The sequence below is a fragment of the Halichoerus grypus genome, chromosome 12 (assembly GCF_964656455.1).
Source record: "Halichoerus grypus chromosome 12, mHalGry1.hap1.1, whole genome shotgun sequence".
Lineage (NCBI taxonomy): Eukaryota > Metazoa > Chordata > Mammalia > Carnivora > Phocidae > Halichoerus > Halichoerus grypus.
This window is the reverse complement of record NC_135723.1, coordinates 54,961,962-54,983,317: the sequence shown is the minus strand read 5'-3', so window position 1 is coordinate 54,983,317 and position 21,356 is coordinate 54,961,962. Positions and strand designations below refer to the sequence as shown.

Here is a 21,356-nt window from a genome sequence, read left to right as displayed (position 1 = left end):
AACAGTGGTCAGGCAGTTAGTGAATCAAAAGTTGGGAATGCTGGTTACACATTAGAATCACCTGGGAAACTTCAATGGCAAACCAATGGCCAGGTCCTACCCGTAAGTAATCAGAATTTCTAGGAGTATGTCCCCAGCCCTCGTATGTCTTTAAATCTCCTCAGGTGAGTGTAATGTGAAGCCAGGGGTGAGAACTACTGCAATTCTAAACCAATGAGGACAAATCGGTGAACAGGTGTGTCATTTCCCACTTACTCCTGTTGATTGTTGCAATGGGATCCACCAGCTTCTTTGTAAAAGTACAGATTTCGAAGTGTAATTTTCCAAACTTTAAAATGTTGGCAAGTAATTTATAATGTTAAAACAAAACAAATAAGAAAAACAACCAAACGCCACGGGAGTCAAAGAAAATATGGATAGGAGCCCTACTGGGCACTACTTCGTCATCTCCCTTGTAGTTCAGCCTTCGCTTGAAGAAACCAACTGGTACTGAGAGAGGTTAAGTAACTTGTCCAAGATTACAGAGCAAGTCAGTTTAAGAGTCAGGATTAGAACACGGAATTTAATGTTCCTCCTGTGTCAGGCGAGGAACACTTGGAGGTGCACTTTAAAAAACGGGTAAGACTGTGGGAGGAGAAAGGGCGTTTCAGGCTGAAGAAAGCTCAAGCGCGCTGCCTTCAGTATCCCACAGTGATCAACAACGGGATTCCTAAAACCTAAGGAAAGACGAGACTCTGACCAGGGGGAACCAGACACGCACGCGCCGTCCGCAGGTGGCGCCGTAGAGGGGAGAGGCAGGTCAGGACGGGCGGTGAATTACGACCTCTGCTGGCGACGCTCACGACTCCTGCCGTAAATGCCGTGTTCGGCGCGTGCGCACCTCCTTTCTTGTTCGGATTCCCTACGCTGCAGCTGGTATTGAGAGTCCTCACTAAGCCGCCGGGGCCGTCGCCATGGTGAAGCTGAGCAAAGAGGCCAAGCAGAGGTTGCAGCAGCTTTTTAAGGGCGGCCAGTTTGCTATCCGCTGGGGCTTTATTCCACTCGTGATTTACCTGGGTCAGTAGGAGAAGAACTTGGGAGGAGCCGGGAGGGAAGGGTGTGCGGAGGCCTTGTCTCCATTTTTGGCTTTCTAGGCGGGAGAGCGAGACCCGACCACGCGGTGCACGTCCTTTCGTGTAGTCTAGTCAGTGGGGTCGGTCTAACCTGAGTTCGAGTGCTTGGTCTCTACTGTTTTTTGTGGTCTTTAACAAGTCACGTAATCCCTCCCATTCTGTTTTTCCATCTGTAAAATGGAGGTGACCTACCTTTGAGAATTGTTGGGAGAGTTAGACGACCTGATGTATTTGAAAGCGACTCATTCACTCTGTCACTAGGTGGGTTTTCGGGGATATTTGTCCTCACCTCTTCAGGTGGTCCTAAGTGGAGAGAGGCCTGTAGGCCTCGTGAGGACGCCACTGCCTTGAAGTATGATTATGACATTAGTTGTTGGATTTCTCTGCTTCTCAGCTGCACAATGAAGGGTTTGGATGATTTTTGTTATAGATCCCATTTTATAGGTGAGGACATCGAGTCACAGAGAAATTTCGTTCCTTGCTGGAGGCTACACAGCTGTTAAGTGGGGAGCTTTGAATTCAAGTAATGGGACATCAAGACCCATACTCTTAAGCGCTATGCCATGCCCTACCGCAGAGATTTATAAGTGCTCAGGCAAATATTTTCACCTAAGGCTGCACATTGGGACTTTATCCTATTTCTTGCTTTGAGTAGTTTTTTTCTTTTAAATTGAAGCATAGTTGACACACAATGTTTCAGGTGTACAGAGGAAAGGAAAAAGCCCCAGCTCTGTCAGTTGGGCATAAAGCTTGAAATTTTCTAAAACTCAATTTCACACTTTTAAAACCCTTTGGTTTTAACAAGGTGGTGCTTCCTATTTATTTTAGGTGTCATGCATCGTTCAAGATAAAGTACAGTCACTCTTCGTCTTGACAGAGCCTTTGATTTGGCTGTATGTGTTCCAGGTCGCTGTGGCTCCGATTTCCCCACGAAATGCAAGCCAGTTGATAATCTGGGGATACTTCAGTATAAGGACTTAGAAAGATCTTTTTCCTATCTATTTCAAATGCTTTTTTAAAAAAGCATTATTCTCCTAGATCTTAGCAACTTTGTGTAGGTGTCCAGGATTAGAACACGTAATTATGATAGCCTGCTCTTACAGGCTATGTTGCCCCTTCTCCCTCTCCCCTCCTCAAGCTTTCACATCATGGTAGAAGGGCCCAGTTCAGCTAGTCAAACACTAGATCTAGCTCTCCTTTTAGCCAAGAAAGATATGGGGACTTTGATCCTTCCCCTTCTTTATGCCTCCTTTTTCCGTTGTGTGTGGGGGAAGGGGGGGAGGTCCTTTTTTTAGCCTACTCTTGCCTTCTTGGTCCCTCTGGTTTCTTTGCTGCTCTGTAATTCTTTATATCTACCTTTCCCTCCTCTCCCTTTTTGTGATTCCTTTTCTACAGCCAGAAAGCAGAAAGGTGTAGCTGGTTGCTACATTCTGTGTATCAAGGGCTTTGGTTTGAAGGGAATGTTCCCCCCAGCCCCTTAGAGTTTATTTTTCTTTTTGTGCACACCGCTGTATTCTCTTTCTTAGAAATACCATTATGGTGATTCTCCACCCTAGCTTCCAACTCAGGTTGAGAGTAATGTTAGAGCTATCTTTTTAGTACTTCTTCCTTGTTAATAATTGTCTATTTCTTTTCACGTCCTAGAAATTTAATTTTGTGTCTAACCTACTTCCCAGGTAGTTTCTTTTTCTTCTCCACCTCAGCTCTCACAAAAACCTACAACTGGATTGAATTTCTTGTATAATTTAGGTTCATACATAACTTTTAGGGCTTCAGGGAGTATGTGGGAATATAGTGGTATAAAGTAGAACAGATGGTGACATGATAAAAATTCTGTTTGGACATTGATTAACACAAGATTTTAATGAATCACCTCTTGGAAGACCATTCTCCATGGTGTCTTGAATTTCTGCGAATCTTGTGAGCAGATTCTGACCACTCTTTGTTCCATATTATCTTTTTAAGGATGTTTGTGGAGTGAACAGCCTTGGAAAATAGTATTTCCTTTTAGAGCAAAGGGGAGACTGCTCACTGCCCATTAAAAAAGACTGGTTCTCTAAACTCAGGGTTCATCTAAAAATGATGACATTCTGACTGTAGTTAACTGCTGGGAGTAATAAACTCTCCTTTGTTTCTGACTCAGGATCTTGTGTCTTCTACCAGCATCTGTGAAACTGGCAGCCTACCTTGTTGTCTTGAAAATGGAGTAAAATTTCCTACCCCCACAGTTCTTGATGCTAACTAATTTTAATCAATCAGCAAATTAGCATATATGTTATCCAGTTAGTTAATAAATATATTTTAAATGGTAAAAGACTTATTTAATCATACTTGTAATAAAAGTGTTGACTTAATTAGGTTGTTAAACAATAACTTGTTTTTTTTCCACTCTTTTTTTCTTCCAATCTTTGATTGCTTTATACAAAGAGGTTTGTAGGGGATAAAATAAGATATCCTTAATTGTTTTTTAAAAATGTAGTTTTTAAAAAAATCTTTTTGCTCTTTGTAGTCTTTTATCCAGTATGATTTAGTAGTTGTGTCATCTTTTTTTCTGGTAATAACTAAGAGTGAAAGTACATGCTAAGGGCTATAGTTCTAATTGTGTGTATAATAAGAATAAGGTTATTTGTCCTCCCTACTGATGAATCCTGGACATAATCTCATACTCTAGTTAAAATTCAAGACTGATCTTAGCACACAGGTAAATATAGATGGTGCTAGTAGATGATTCTAGCTACCCTAGGTTGATTTGAAAAGAAAAGAAATGAAAGTCTTGATAAATGTTTTGTCTGCTAGGGTTTTAATTACTGTTTATTCTCTTTCTCCTCCTTCCCCTTCTCCCCCAGGGTTCAAGAGGGGTGCAGATCCTGGAATGCCTGAACCAACTGTTTTGAGGTATTGCTCTTACAAATAAATATTTCAGGGCAAATGTTCATCTATTAGTGCTGAATCCCTGGGAAGCAGAAGAGTCCTAGTGGTAGGCATTGTAATGGAACTGTACTAGTCAGTATGGTTTTGGGCTGTTGGAAACTGCAGCAGTTTGCAGACCAGTCTAGCTTGTGTTATCAGGTAATTGCTTTCTCTCCCCTTCCTAATTTGCATTTACTGTACCATATTATAACCATAATGAAACATATTTACAAGAAAAACAACAAATTTATCATCCTACCACTTTGAAAGGTGAATGAACTCTTTTTAATTACCCATATTTGTGTTATCTTCATTCAGATAAATATAGCCTTTTAGATCATTTTAACAAGAACATGTAGGATTTTGTTTTCTTCACTAAAATTACAGTTGATATCCCATATATTTTTAACTTGTTGATTACTTAGGTTTTTCAGTAGTTTACATAACAGTATAGTGAACATTTTTAGATGGATTTTGTAGGTTTTGATTTATTTCCTTACGATAAATTCTCATGGGAGTAATAAGTCAAAGTGTATGAACATTTATGACCCTCAAAATGCATTGTCAAATTTCTTTCTCAGAAGCAGTCTTGCCAGTGTTAGATAAGCACTTCTGAAAACTTCACACACACACACACACACACACACACACACACACTCACACTCATACACACACTATACATATTCATATACTTGCAAGTGTATGTATATATGTATACTTGTGAAAGCTGTATGTGTACGTGTGTGCATATACATATATATAAAGGCAGAATCTGAACAGGTAAGTTTGCTCTTTAGGAAGTGCTGATACTTGTGGCACGATGATGACCAGGACTTGCACAGGTTCTGTGTGATTTCATCTTGATCCTCTGTCTTACAGACCTTTCTTGTGGATTGCCCTAATAGACTTTGCACTGGCTATTCTAGGTTTTCTGTTTCTTCAAATCCTAACTCTGAGCCACTTTTTTCCTAGAATGGGCAGAAAGTAATAGTAGTATCTATAACAGTTATCTGCGATGGGTTAGCCACTGTTTTAGGTGCTTTATATACAGTATCTCTAATTGTTACTTCAGTATTTCCGAGCAGGTCACGAAGTCGGCAGAATGGTGGAATACATCTGTCTCCAAAGCCTACACTCTTTCCAGTGGTCATGTGGGCTCCCCCAGATAATCTTACCTCTTTTCTTAGCACAGTGCCATCTAATAGGAATTTCCTTCACCCCCTCTGCCTTACTGGCCTCTCCTTTCTGAGAGGAAGGGGTTTTTCTTCTCATAAGTTTCCACTGTATGTGCCCTCGATTTGTCCATTTCTAAACTTTATTTTTAAGTAGTATCTGCACCCAATCTGGGCTTGAGCTTACAACCCCAAGATCAAGAGTCGCACACTACTGACTGAGCCAGCCACGTTGTCCCCCAATTTGTCCATTTCTGAAGTTACCTTTTTTTCCCTGATAAAGTTCTTCAGTAAGTGGTCTTCACTCACTGCTTCTTTCTTCACTTTCCTCTCCCTTTAACCATTTATGATGCGGCTTCTTAAAACTGCTTTCAGAGATCTCTAGTAAGTTCCTTTTTTCTTAGCCTCTGCCTTTTGAATTGTAAAATGGGGACTTGAGGTAATGTATCTGCTATTTACTAGCTGATTGACCTCAGAGCAGTTATTTTCATAGGGAAATCTTTAGAAAACATCAGAGAAGGGACTACCTGGTCAAGCAATGTGAACATTTTCCAAGTACTGGAAATTATCATCAAATACCTTTTCCCAAAAGGCCATTAGCCTTTCTAGAGTGAAGTGTTTCCTCTTTTATAAGTTGGGTATAATATCTACTTCATAAAGTTTTTATGAGGATTGGGTAAGAGTATTGTATATTAAGTATAATGAGTACTTGGCAAGTAATATGTGAGCAGTAAACTGTTAATAGTAATTTTTAATCTTCTCTGTGTCATCTTCACCTCACTTTTTTTTTTTTTTAAGATTTTATTTATTTATTTGACAGAGAGAGACACAGCAAGAGAGGGAACACAAGCAGGGGGAGTGGGAGAGGGAGAAGCAGGCTTCCAGCCTAGCAGGGAGCCCGATGTGGGGCTTGATCCCAGTACCCTGAGATCATGACCTGAGCCGAAGGCAGACGCTTAACGACTGAGCCACCCAGGCGCCCTTCACCTCACTTCTTTCTCCTGTGAGAACTTGCTCCAGCTACAAGCTACTGCATGCTAATCCCAGAACAAACTGTATATTTTCGTGCCTTTGTCCCAGTGCTTGTGCTCCCTTAGCCTGGAATGCTCTTTCCCTTGTTCCCACTTGATGAAAACCTATGTCTAGAAAAGCCCAATCTCAAATGTCATCCCTTCCTTAAATCTTTTCCCCCTTCTCCTAGCTGAAACCTCTCTAGTTTTTGTGTTCCCATAATACTCATTTGTGTGCATCGTTCTCTGCCTTATATTGTGCTTGTTGCTTATTTACATTACGTTATATCCTGTAAGCACCTAAAGTAGCTGCCAACAAGAGTTGAATTAACTTAATTAAATGACTCTGACCTTTTTGGACAGGAATTAATACAGCACTGCATCTTGTGGTAGGACTTTTAGACTGGATCTGCAAGGTGGGAAATAGCATTTTTTGTGCCCCAGGTGATCCAGGATCCAGAGGTGGGAATAGAATGTGCCCTTCTATTGTACTTCTTTTTGGCTTCAGTTATCCCACCAAGAGTTGACCCTTCAACGTTGCAGTCTGGATGGAGCAGGCACCCCCTGCTTTTTCATTTCTTCACAATATGTCTTCTTAGTGCTGCTCTCCTCTCTGGTGCTCGTTCATTCTTTTCTGTCATTAGGGGCATCTTCTGGTTTCCTTCCAGGGGTATTTGCAATTTAGGGAAGAATAATACTTATCTAAATATAGTTCATGATTTACTGGTCTGCTTCCCTTGCTAAGTTGTTGGGTTCCTGGGGATTAGGACCATATTGGTCTTAGTGTCCTCTTTCACCCAGATAGTGCATTATCCGTGGTCAGCAAATGTTGGTTGATATCAGTCCATATACAAAATGCAGTATTTGAATGAACACGGAGCAGTAATTAGTAAAACATTATTTAGGCAAAATATATGAACACTGATGGGGCGCCTGGGTGGCTCAGTCGTTAAGTGTCTGCCTTCGGCTCAGGTCATGATCCCAGAGTCCTGGGATCGAGCCCCGCATCGGGCTCCCTGCTCCATGGGAAGCCTGCTTCTCCCTCTCCCACTCCCCCTGCTTGTGTTCCCTCTCTCGCTGTGTCTCTCTCAGTCAAATAAATAAAATCTTAAAAATATATATATATATATGAACCCTGAGGTTAACTAAGAGAATACTTGTTCACATTGTCTGTGTAAAGCCAAGGAAGATCTTCTTTTCTCTTTATTTTGGATGCTCATTACCACTGAGGAGACCTTAATAGATGAATAGTTCATTTTTATATCTTAACTCTATGCAAAAATACTTGGCATTTAATGGGAAATTTTAAAACACTTTTGAAAATTGGAAATGGATGCTGGGCTTTTTCCCAGGCAAAGACAAATACTTAAAAAAAAAATTCAGAGAATGTTCAAGTTATCATTTGGTAATGCAGTTTTATTTTATGTGACATATTACTGGAAACCACATTTTTAATCAGCAAGACTTAGAAATAAAATACCTCTTGTCTTCCTCCAGAATCCTGTTGCTTAGTCAGGAAATGGTTTAGGAATTTGGGCTAGTTAGTGGCTGGGAATGTTTGAGGTAAGGGTTGAGGCTGAAATGAAGACTAATAATTGTTCCTGGGATGTGTGTGTTGTAATGGTTAAGAGCACCTGGGTCAGGGGCCGCCTGGGTGTCTCAGTCAGTTCAGCATCCGACTCCTGATCTCATCTCAGGGTCATGAGTTCAAGCCCCACACTGGGCTCCACACTGGGCATGGACCCTACTTAAAAAAAAGAGGGGGGGCACCTGGGTCATATCACTCTGCCACTTAAGATGGGTAACCATCTCAAAGCCTTGGTTTCTTCCATGTATTTAAAATAAAAGTCATAATTGGGAGTTGGGAAGTTTCTACACGGTACTGACCCATAGAAAGCATTCAGTAAACATTATTTTCAGCTTTACTATGTGGTATCTAATAATGATATGGTTTTATATTGTGGGTTCATCAGTCCTTCATGTTAATGAAAATCATTAATCATTTATCTTTTGACAGACCTCAACTTATATTTCCCTTTTTATTTACAGTAGGTAACCACACTCAAAAGTAACAAACCTGTATTTCTTTAAATATATATATCTTAAATTTTTTGCTCAATGAGATTGATCCTTGTCTTATAGTATCTCTGAATTTGATGAGTAAACACAAACGTAAATGTATAAAATCTTCTAGTTCTTAAACTATGTTTAAGTTTTTACTTTGGGGTTTAATTTATTTCTCCTCTTCACAAACATTTTAGCTTACTTTGGGGATAAAGGTCATCTGGATTTGGAAGCAATCAATGGACAGGAACAACATGGAAGGTGTGCGCTCTGGCTGGGATAAGAGATGGGACGTCGTTCAGACATTCACCAGTTGAATGGCACAGGGCTCTTCTCAGATGAATCTGTGGCAGAGTGGAACCTCTCCTGACTTATTTATCATAGACTGTACCAAAATAAATGTTTTTAACAGTGTTATGTCTTGAGTCCTTTTTGAATCAAACATAATGGGCTATTAGGTAAAAATTTAGCCTTTTGTACTTTTTCAAAGCAGTGAATCTATATATATGCCTAGATGCTACCTTAGAAAATAGAACTTTCAAGTTAATTCTTGGCCATTCACTTAACAAGTGGATTCCACTTCCTTTTGCATTGAATTAATAACTCCCTCTGGGATTTTCTAAGGTAGTAAAAGTAGAGAGTTCTCAGTTTGTGGTGAACTAGTCCTTTTTGCATGTCATTGGAGTAAAGTTGTCACTGAAAGAAATGGGTTCTGTGACTCTGTTGGTAGGGGATGGGGATGGCTTTGGGGAGTTGTGTGCCTGATTTGTCAGTTAAATTAGTCTAAGATTTCCCTCATTGGTGTTTGGAATTTAGAGCTGTCTGGGCAAGAGCCTATGGATAGTTACATAGAATAGTAGCACTTTCTACTAAAACAATTAATGGGAATTAGTTTTCAGTATCAGATCCTGGTTTCCTGGGACCTCTGCATGTATTTGCATGCTCCATGGAGCAAGCCAGCCAGGTGCCCCTCTCTACCTGTATTTGAATCCTATTTTAATTTAGCTTTTTCTGTAACTCTAACAAAATAGCTCTATTTACTTAGAGAATTGTAATTAATGGAGGAAAGTTAAAGGAGGCCTGAAACAAGATATGATTTGGGAGGAGCCCATTGGCTTGAATGTTTTAAACATACAGTGTTTAAGTAGAGAATAATCATGAATGTAATCTCAGGTGACTAGAGCTGTCATTCCCAGAAAATTCTTCCTTATTTCTGATGTAAACCCTCTTAACTAAGCCTATTTCCTCAAGTTTTGTTAACTACCATGGAGACGTAGGAGACTATTATGGAGCCTTATTGCATAATGGGATTTTAAAGTGAAATTCCTGAGAGCTAACTGCAGGAAAGTCATTTTTGGCAAGCACTTAATGTAATTGCTTCAACATCTCTATGAATCTAGGCACTTAATAATTTTGCTAAAAACTCTTAGCAGTTTTTAAATCCCGTAGAATTGCTTAAGAATGTGCCCCCCCTCCCAGTCCTGGTTAAATTTTAGTGTTTGTGAACTTATGTTTAGTTAGAATTGTTGTGCACATTAACATCTCTTTCTTGCACAGGATTTTCAGAAATTGAGATTGAGAAAGTAAAACTATGTCAGGTGTCCATTTTGATAAAATACTAACATGGATTGCAAACTGGTTTTGGGTTCATTGAGGGTTAGCTTGTAGCTGTCTTTAAAAACCCAGTAGATTTAAAATCTTTTTTTTTTTTTTTTTTAGATTTTATTTATTTGAGAGAGAGAGACAGCACAAGTGGGGAGGAGAGGGAGAAGCAGGCTCCCCCCAGAGCAAGGAGCCTAATGCGGAACTCAATCCCAGGACCCCGGGATCATGACCCGAGCCGAAGGCAGACACTTAACCGACTGAGCCACCCAGGTGCCCAAAACCCAGTAGATTTTAAAGTGAGAAATCCATAGTTAAGTAGGAAGGGACTAGTTCTTTGATCTTCTGTCTGGGGAAGCTAAGGAACAGAGTTGAAGCACTTGTTCAAGGCACAGGTAAGAGCTGAGACTAGTACACCCTTGAATGTGTGTGTATATCTTAAAGTGAGATCTTAAAGTATGAGATGTTTACAACTAAGCTACATTTTATAGAATTTTTGTTTTTAGGGCAGTGCAATCCAACAAGCATTGGTCTCTTCTGTGCTAGACACTGCAGAGCCCATATAATTAAGATTATTTCTGACCTTGATTTGCTTAGGCAAAAACACTGAGCTGATAGGATCTGGTTTGAGTCCTGGTCCTGCCACTTGGTTCCTAGCCCTTGGTGAAGTCACTTAATCTTGAGGCTTCGGTTTCTTCCAAAAAATAGGAATAACAATACTTGCCCCAAGGTGTTATTTTCTAAATTGATGGTTCTCATAGCTGTTCCCAGACTGGCATCACCTAGAAACTTTTGTTATAAGTGTACATTTTCAGGTCTGGAAACAGGGTGAGGCCTAGCAATCTCTGTGATTTAAGTACTTCAGCCATTATTTTGAATTATTCACTTATTTCCAGATAGTTGTGAAGTTGCATGCAGTGTTATAAATGTTACAGAAAGATCCCTGTGTCCTTTACCTAGTTTCCCTCAATGGTGACATGTAAAACCACAGTGCAGTATCAGGGTATTGATTATTGGTGAGTCAATTTTTCTGTTACCCCAAGGATGCCTCATATTGCCCTTTTATAGCCACCCTCACCCACAACCCACCCCCATGCCTAGCCCCTGGCAACTAGTAATCTGTTGTCCATATCTACAACTGTCATTTCAAGAAAGTTATATGAATGAAATTAATACAGTAAATAACCTTTTGGGATTGGCTTTTTTTCACTCAGCATATTTGTTGAGTCATTTAGGTTGTGTGTATCAGATTATTCCTTTTTATTGCTGAGTAGTATTCCATGGTATGGATGTACATGGAGGACATCTGGGTTCTCAGTTTTTAGCTGTTAGGAGTAAAGTGGCTACAAACATTTGTGTACAGCTTTTTGTGTGATCCGTATGTGTTTTAGCAAGTCCTCCAGAAGACTGACACAACTCAGGTTTGAGAGTTGCTGCCTTAGACTCGCAGAAATCTTCCTCCTTCCCCTACGTGTTCAAAGTCTGTTTTCTACTTCATATCCAGAGTGCCCTTTTATTTTTTTAATTTTTTACTTTATTTTATGTAGGTTCCATACCCAGCATGGAGCCCAACACAGGGCTTGAACTCACAACCCTGAGATCAAGACCCAAGCTGATATCAAGAGTTGGACGCTTAACCAACTGAACCCCCCCAGGAGTGATCCTTTTAAGATTATATCACACCCTCAGAACTTTCCAGTGGCTTCCTATCACTGGGAATAAAATTCTGAATTTTTACTTCTCGTGACCTATGAGACTGTAATCTGGTCTTAAGTGCCCTTGATCTCTTCCTTGCCTGGATTCTTCCCTCCATGTTCACTTGCACTCTTGCTGTTTTGATCTCTTGTTCCTCAGTAAGGCCAGACACGTACTTACCTTAGTGTCTGAGTTGCTCTTCTCTCTGCTGGAACTCTTCTCCCAGACGTCCACATGCTTGGCTTCCTCTCTTTAATCTCTGCTCAAATGTCACCTTGATGGAGAGGGCTTCTTTCACCCTTATGTAAAATAGCAAACTACACCTGTCTCGTTTCCCCATCATTTTCTTCCTTATCTTCATCTTATTTTTTCAGAGAATTTTCAACCTACCTGATTTTGTATGTGTGTGCATGTAAATAATCTTGACTCCTAGAATGTAAACTTCATAAATGCAGGACTGCATTTGTATCTTTAGAGGCTGGCACAGGTCCTAGCAATAGTAGGTATTCAGTAAGAATGATGAATGAATTGTAGGATTGTATGTGTGAAATTTAAAATGCTTTGGGCACTGGACACTTGCATAACGTGGATCATTGTGAAGGAGCAGTATGTCTCTCTGTGTTAGCCATAGTTGGTCCGATCCTGGCCAAGGACTTGACAACAAAAGATGTTGAGAGGAGGTAACTCGGGAAGGGGAATGTTTGCTATGCCTTGGCACTTACTCAGCTGCCACAACTGTCCCGTGAAGTAGGGCATTCTCTCCACTTTACAGATGAAACAGTCGTGCGTCATTTCCCCTAAATCACAGAGAAAGCTTGGATTTGAACCCAGATTTGCTACCGAAAATCTTAAGTGATTTTAGTACTGCTACATGCCACATTTAAAAATAATTTTTGCAACTGATGAAATGATAAAATAGGCAATTACAACAACTATAAAATGTTAACATTTCAAGTTCCCTAGAGGGTCCATGTACTTGACCCAATATCTGGGGCCCTGTACATACAGGACATGGAGTAGTCATATTCATATCCTAAATTTAACTTACTCGAAATTAGTATGGCAGCTACAACAAACCTTAAACATTTCCTTGTATTATCTTTCCTTGAACGACCCCATTTCTATTGAGGTATATTTTACATATAATAAAATGAACAGATCTTAAATGCATATTTTGATAAGTGTTGTCAATTATATATACCCTGTAACTACCCCACCAAGATGGGGACCAGGATCTCCTTGAACCTGGGATCCTTAGTGTATCACACGTGGTAGGTGCTCAACAAATGTTTTTGAATAAAATGTATAAAAGTATTTTTGAGACTGACAGATGAATTACAATAGGAAAGTTTGAATTGATGTTCCCTTTCTTTCCTGTAAGAAGCAAAGATATTAAAAGGTAAATAATAGGGGCGCCTTGGTGGCTCAGTTGTTAAGCATCTGCCTTCGGCTCAGGTCGTGATCCCGGGGTCCTGGGATCGAGCCCCGCATCGGGCTCCCTGCTCTGCAGGAAGCCTGCTTCTCTCTCTCCCACTCCCCCTGCTTATGTTCCCTCTCTCGCTGTGTCTCTTTCTGTCAAATAAATAAATAAAATCTTTTTATTTTTTTATTTTATTTTTTTATTTTTTAAAGATTTTATTTATTTATTTGACAGAGAGATAGAACAAGTATGCAGAGAGGCAGGCAGAGGGAGAGGGAGAAGCAGGCTCCCCGCTGAGCAGGGAGCCCGATGCGGGGCTCGATCCCAGGACCCTGGGATCATGACCCGAGCCGAAGGCAGCCGCTCAACCGACTGAGCCACCCAGGCGCCCATAAATAAATAAAATCTTTTTTAAAAAAAAGGTAAATAATAATCAGAGCTTTACTCAAAACTGAAATGATGGAAAAGAAAGGTACTGCAGCATTTTCTTTCCTGTTGTGTAAAGGACAGTCCAAAAGAAGAAGTAAGGAAGAGGGTATGGAAACAGGGAAAAAAGACAGTTTTTCCCTGAGGAAAACAGACTTGAACTGCTAACAGAAAATAAGCATTGAAATGTCAGCAGCTCCCTGGTGTTCCCTAATGCATTTTGAAGGTGAGACCAGAGACTAGAAAGAAGCTCCCAGGGAGCAAAACTAGAGGCCCCAGAAGGAGTTTCCTAGAAAGCAGAACTGAAGGCCCCCAGAAACTGCCAGGAAGGGAAGTTTCTATTTCTGCCTCATGGAATTTCATATTGCTCCAGACTAGTAACCACAGCAGATTTTCCGTTCTCCCTTTTTCTGAATCACAATTTTAATGTGGCTATCTTGCTCCTATACCACCTTTTTGTATATTGGATAAGTTGAGGCAAGTTAACTTGCCTTTAAGTTCTTAGATTGCTGGACCATGGAGAGCCATCTGGAGCAGATGGGAGGTGCATATTTCCCACACTTTCTGAACTTTGACCTGGACGCAACGTCTAGATGAGACTTGAGAGTTGGCTCCTTGGGAGAGGATTCACTGTGTTTTATATATGAGAATTCGTATGTTTAAGTATTTGATCAGCAAAGAAATAGACATATCAGAGAATGTTAGTTGTCTATCAAAGATCCACTTTATGTTTCAAATTGTCACATGTAGCTGCTCATTGCAATCAAGCTATAAGGGTCTCAGACTCCTTTGCAGTTAGTTGTGACTCCATAACTAATACTTGATCATTGAGATGTAAGCAGGAGTGTTGTGTGGTACTTCTGAGAAGTCTCCCATTAGGGAAGTATGTTTCTTGGAATGGATGTGAAATGATAGGCTTACGGCTACTCTGGGCCATGAAGATAAAGGCCAGGCCCTAGAAATGGCAGAGTGTGTGCTATTAGGAGTCTAGGTCTCTGAAGACTTTAATGAGAAACCCCTGTTTTTTCACACTTTCACTGACTCCTGTGTCATCAGATTTCCTGTCTTTCCAAACAAATGAAATACGGTGTTATGTAGTTTTAATTAGCATTTTTCTTATGAGTGGGGTAGAACATATTTTCATATATTTAAGGACCATTTGCATTTCCTTTAGCCCATTTTCCTGTTGGAGTATTGATCTTTTACATATTGATTTATAGGCATTTTATATTTTAGGGAATATATATCTGTGATATGAGTTGTAGATATTTTCCCCAGTTTGTCATTTGAATTTGCTTATAACCATTCTCATCAAACATAGTTTTTGAATTTTGTTAATCAGATTATTGACTTTTTTAAATGCCTCAAGAATTTTATATCATACTTATAAAGTCTTTTTCTATCTTGAGGTTAGAAGAAGTATTTTCCCAAACTTTGCTATATTTTGGTTTACATTTCTATATTTCTTTTTGCATTTTTAAAAAAAGATTTTATTATTTATTTGTCAGAGAGAGAGAGAGCACAATCAGGGGGAGTGGCAGGCAGAGGGAGAAGCAGGCTCCCCACTGAGTAAGGAGCCCGATGTGGATCGTGACCTGAGCCAAAGACAGATGCATAACTGACTGAGCCACCCAGGCATCTCATTTTTTGCATTTTTAATTTATAACTAAGACAGTTTCTCTTTTTACTTCACTATAACTCCTCTTAATGATCTTTATCTACTACCTTGACTTCTGGTTCCAGGGAGGAGATAAGATCAAATAGATCATCTAGCAGAGATAGGATCAATTAGAGAAGGTGTGGGCGCAGTGAAGTGAGAAGAGGTTTTAGTAATAAATTTCAAAAGAACCAGATTAGTTTCTTGTGGGCGTCATACTGTCTCTTGCCTTTGGGCTTCAGCAAATGCCCATTAATTCTTTCTCACTATTCTTTATCCCTCTCAAAACCCTACCCATTTACTTAGATTTCTTACCATAAGGGCCAGGACCTAGTCAATTTGTTTACTGCTATATCCCTAACACCTAAAATAGTGCATGGCACACAGTGGGGTCTTAATATTTGGTAGGCAAAGAAGTAGACGTGGCATGGAATATAGTTGCCTACTGAAAATCCATTTTTGTGTAGTCTCTGAAATCTTTGCTCAGCTCAGTTCTCTGGTGTCCCAGCAACTGTTCTGTGTTGGGCATCTGGGAGTCTCACCCTGTGCTCATACAGCTCGAGACCAGGGATTGGAGAAGAGTCTCTATAAAGATTAATCATTGAATACATTTTTTAAATGAGTAATATATGCAAGAAACAGGTGCAGTGCTAATGTGAGGAGAACTGTATATGGGGGTCTGTAGTTAGAGACTCATGGGTGAGTTAGATGGAAGCGGAAAATAGGGAATCTAGGATGGCAGAAGAGTCTGGATGGCTTCTGAAAGGCGATGGAGAGCTATTATCTGTTACAAATCAAAAAAAGAGCTGCAAGTGTGTTTTGTTAGAACTAGAGTAAAACTGTCCATGAAATGCTTTGTTCAATAGATTAAAAGTACTTACTGTCTTTGTAGAACTCTCTACATTTTATTTTAAAGATTTTATTTATTTATTTGACAGAGAGAGAGACAACAAGAGAGGGAACACAAGCAGGGGGAGTGGGAGAGGGAGAAGCAGGCTCTCCGCCGATCAGGGAGCCCGATGCGGGGCTCAATCCCAGGACCCTGGCATCATGACCTGAGCCGAAGGCAGACGCTTAACGACTGAGCCACCCAGGCGCCCCAGAACTCTCTACATTTTAATATTATTTAAAATTAAGTTTCTGTATTAAAGTTTTGCCATCCTGGCACGTCTTAGAGTATCAAATTCCAACCTCAGTAATTTACTGCTCTAGGTTATGTATTGTATTTCCAGGTTTGTCATGTTAAATGATAATCTATAGGGGCTAACAGGCTAATTGTGTTAGGTTAATTAGAAGAGCCATTTGCTAAATATCCAAAACTTGAGGGAATGTGACACTGGATGGGCACCTTTTAATGGAAGTGTCTGAGACCCAATTTTGGGAGAGCAGGCAGCCCAGTAGAGGATCTGAGCCTGTTGAAGAGGAGGGAATGGCTTGGCTTTTGGATGTGGAAAGGGTGGAAAGAGGGAGATTTGAATTGTCCACACAGTCTTTCTGTTTAATTCTGTGCCCAAGGCTAATGCTTTTTTTTTTTTTTTTCCATCATGATTAGTGTATTCTTTAATCCCCATTACCTTTTTCACCCATCCTCCCACCCACCTCTCCTCTGGTAACTATTGGTTTGTTCTCAACAGTTAAGAGTCTGTTTCTTGGTTTGTTTTGTTTCTTAAATTCCACATATGAGTGAGATCACATGGTATTTGTCTTTCTCTGATTGACTTATTTCGCTTAGCATAGTACTCTCTAGCTCTATCCATGTTGTTGCAAATGGCGAGATTTCATTCTTTTTTATGGCTGAATAATATTCCATTTATATATACCACATCTTCTTTATCCATTCACCTATCCATGGGCACTTGTGCTGCTTCCATAGTTTGGCTATTGTAAATAATGCTGTAATAAACGTAGGGGTGCAAATATCCCTTTGAATTAGTGTTTTGTATTTTTTGAATAAATACACAGTAGTGCAATTACTGGATTGTAGGGTAATTCTGTTTTTAACTTTTTGAGGAAACTCCATCCTGTTTTCCACAGTGGCTGCACCAGTTTGCATTCCCACCAACAGTGCAAGAGGGTTCCTTTGTCTCCACATCCTCACTAACGCTTGTTTTTTGTATTTTTTATTTTAGCCATTCTGACTGGTGTGAGATGTTATCTCATTGTAGTTTTCATTCGCATTTCCCTAATGATGGGTGATGGTGAGCATCTTTTCATGTATCGATTTGCCCTGTATGTCTTCTTTGGAGAAATGTCTGTTCATATCTTTGCCCATTTTTAATTGGATTATTTGTCTTTTGGGTGTTGAATTGTATCAGTTCTTTATATATTTTGGCTACTAACCCAGATATGTCATTTGCAAATGTCTTCTCCCATTCGGCAGGCTACCTTTTAGTTTTGTTGTTTCTTTCACTGTGCAGAACTAAGGCTAATTCTTAATTATTATGTTAGGTATTTCTTACTAGGTAAGTATTTTAAATCCCACTCCTAACCCTACTTTTTCTTTTATTAGAAGAGTAGCTGGTTTGGGAGCAAGGATAAGAAAAAGAAAGGCGAATAAGAGAGTATTTCCCCAATAATGGATTTAAGATGACTTGTTTTTTTCTATTACCTTTTTTCTCTCTCTCCTTCAGTGTGGATATATTTTATTGCCTGTCTTCAAATCTGTTAGTTGTGTTTCCTGTTGTGCTGCTAACCCATCTGATAAATTCTTAACTTCTGATATTTTATTTTGCAATTCTTGGATGTCTACTTGGTTTCTTTAAAAAATATTCTAGGGATGCCTGGGTGGCTCAGTTGGTTCAGCGTGTGACTCTTGGTTTTGGCTCAGGTCATGATCTCAGGGTTGTGAGACTGAGCTCTGGGTCAGGCTCCATGCTGGTGTGGAGCCTGCTTAAGATTCTCTCTCTCTCCCTCTTTCTCTGTCCCTCATCCCCCTCCCCGCACTCATATGCACACGTGCTCTCTCTCTCAAAAGAAAATTCTAATTCTCTGTTGATGTACTCCACTTGTCATCCTCATTGTCAATCTTTACTTCAATTTTCTTTAACATATTCATTATAGTTATTTTGAAATCTTTTTTGCTAACAACAATGTCTGGATCATCTCTGTACCTTTTTCTAGCTCTTGGCTATTAGTAACTTTACCCTGACAATTCTCACCTGGTAAATTTTTATTTTATGGTAGATATTGTGGGTGATATTTTGTAGAAGTTCTGGTTTATGTTCTCTTCCTCTAAAAAATGTTGAATTTTCTTCTAGTGGCCAGTTCAATTACTGGCAGTTCACTTAAATTCTGATGAAGATTGGATTTAGACTGTTATGGGGGGTTTATTTAAGTTTTGACCTATTCCTAGGTTATAGCCCTTCTTCCTGGAGCATGATCTATATTTCTGGGGCATGACATTTTTTGTGACTCATCTGAAAGGCTAGGAACCAATATCCCTCTACTCTGACTGGATTTGATCTCCATCATCTTCCCAGCACTGTGCAGCCTCTGAACTTTCTGCTCAGCTCTCCAGGCTCTCAGCAGCTGTTCTCTGCTAGGCGTCCGGAGTCTCACCCTGTGGTCACACAGCTTGGAACCAAGGACATGAGATTTCTGTAAAATTTCAGGAGTTCCTCCTCTGAAGTTTTCTCCTGTGTACTTCAGTCTTCTCCATCACCTGACTCCAAATCCCAGCCACTGTGGCAATCTCAAACTCCAGTCTCTGTTTCCTCTGCCTGAGGAGGGTGTAACTTTATTCTTGGACTCCACTTCCAAAGCAGGGTGAATGTAAAGCTCACTTTGTTTCTTTCTTTCAAGTCTCATGGCTCTATTTTGGTTGTTGTCCAATCCTGAAGATAGTTATTATAATTATATATTTTGTCTATTTTATGTCAGGAAGACTAAGTCTAATATCAGCCATTCTGTCATGGCTGGAACCAAAAGTCCAAGACAACTTAAATTTTCAGTTGAAACAGTTGTCAATGAGAGGTGGAGTTGGTACATATGCTTGGCTTCATCTTATTTTTCTTTTCTTTCTTTCTTTTTTTTTTTTTTTGATTATACTTCCTTTCAAGTAAAAAGAGGCTCTAATTAACAGTGTTGATGTGGGTGGGTAGCTGAATTATTAGAATTTTCAAATGCTTTGAAGAGAACTCCCACAAGTTATTTTACATTGAAAAGGTTTCCACAGAATTGTTAATTTCTTTTTCTTACAGAGCAAGACTCCTCTCTGAAAGACTGTAGCTGTAGGAAATTCAGCATGTCAGTCCTTTTTAAAAAACTCAGCTGGAAGCAAGCTTATTACTGTAGTTTTGCTTTCTGATTATATCAGAGAATGCCTAGAGTATGCATATCTAAGAATGATGGCAAATGAAATAGGTCTAATCTCAAAACGACTTTTTGAAATATAGCAAATCAGGACACATGGGGTGAAGCTAAAAGTCTTTTTAATGTTCTGTTCTCTGAGACTACTTAAGTTCTGAATGTTTAAGAATGTTAATTCTAGCAACTGACATCTTTGCAAATGACTCTATAAATCACGGAGCTTGCAATTTCCTGAGTACAGGTTAAGATTGCTTTAATGGCTGTCAGGCTACTATTGCATATTGGAGAATGTCAAATGTGTCCTTTTCTGCAAAAGCAGAGGATCCTTCTAAAAGATTATTGCATAAAAGGGCCTTGACTATAAACTAGTTCAATATCCTCTGCAGCAGCTTCTGAAATGGCTTCCAATGATCCGGGCCTCAGGGTATTCATGCCTATATTAGTTTGCTTAGGGCTGCCATAACAAAATACCACTGACTGGGTGACTTAAACACAAAAATATATTTTCTCACAGTTCTGAAGGCTAGAAGTCCAAGATCAAGGTCTTGACAGGTTTTCTTTCTCTTATGGCCTTTCTCCTTGCCTTGTATGGTTGTCTTCTCAGTGTTTTCATAGGATCTGTCCTTGGCCCACTTGTCCTTGGTGTCTTTTCCTCTTTTTATGAGGATACCAGTCATATTGGATTAGGGCCCCACGCATAACACTTAACCTTATTACCTCTCTAAAGGCTCTATCTCCTAATACAGTCACATTCTTTTTTTTTTTTTTTTTTTAAGAATAACTAATCAACTAGTTACTAGGTATGCTACTATTTCTTTTTTTCTTTTTTTTTTTAAAGGTTTTATTTATTTATTTGACAGAGAGAGACACAGCCAGAGAGGGAACACAAGCAGGGGGAGTGGGAGGGGGAGAAGCAGGCTTCCTGTGGAGCAAGGAGCCCAATGCAGGGCTTGATCCCAGAATCCTGGGATCATGACCTGAGCGGAAGGCAGACGCTCAACGACTGAGCCACCCAGGCGCCCCTAATACAGTCACATTCTAATGTGGGTTAAGACCCAATTTGAGGCTAACTCAGTTCAGTCCATAACAATGCCCTTGTATAATTCCTTCCCCTTGAGTGTTAGATAGACCTAGTGACTTGGTTCTAATAAATCAAATATGGCAAAAGTGGTATGTCGTTTTTGCTATTAGGCTACAAAAGACTTTTGCTTGTCTTGCTCAGTCTCTCTCTCTGGCTGTTTTCTTGCTTGTTCTGATAGAAGCAACCTGCCAAGTTGAGAGCTGCCCTGTGGAGAGGCCCACTTGGCAAGGAACAGAGGATATCTTATGGCTAGCAGCCAGCAAGGAATTGAGGCCCTCTGTCCAATAACTCAGTAGGAACTGTATCCTGCCAATAGCCACATGAGTGAGCTTGGAAAGAGATTCTTTCCCAGTTGAGCCTTGAGATGACTGTAGCCTCAGGTAACGCCTTGACTACAATTTGGTGAGAGACTGAGCCAGAGGACCCAGCTAAACTGCACTGGATTTCTGACTCATAGAAACTGTGAGATGATAAATATTATTTTAAACCACTGAATTTTGTTATACTCATAATATAAAATTATATATATGTAATTATACTCTATAAACTCTATACAATGAGAGAAGCTAATACACTCTCATCGTTGAGAATAAATTACCACTTACAGACTAGCCATGTGTAGTACAATGCTGTTTCTTTCCATGTATTATCTTCTTTAATTCTCACAGTAACCTGTTTTTATCCTCAGTTTACAGAAAAGAAACAAGGTTTAAAATGGGATAGTTAAATGCCTTGGGTCACACTCCTAAAAGGTGATAAATGGGGATCTGAACCCATAGGCCCACTCCAGACCTGGTACCAACACAGGCTCCAGAATTTGTGTGGCTCTGTGAAAAACAAAAACGTGGGGTTCCTATTTAAAAATTGTTAGGAATTTTAAGATGGTAACTGCAGAGCAT

General features: G+C 39.8%; 1 protein-coding gene across 1 annotated transcript; it reads left to right on the top strand.

The window, feature by feature from the left end:
* The first annotated feature begins 871 nt into the window (after positions 1 to 871).
* On the top strand, positions 872 to 8,685 carry TOMM7 (translocase of outer mitochondrial membrane 7). The gene is made up of 3 exons (XM_036113130.2): positions 872 to 1,056; positions 3,959 to 4,007; positions 8,466 to 8,685. Exons 1-3 carry the CDS (start codon positions 954 to 956, stop codon positions 8,479 to 8,481), a joined length of 168 nt encoding a protein of 55 aa, XP_035969023.1. The 5' UTR covers positions 872 to 953; the 3' UTR covers positions 8,482 to 8,685.
* The last annotated feature ends 12,671 nt before the right edge of the window (positions 8,686 to 21,356 follow it).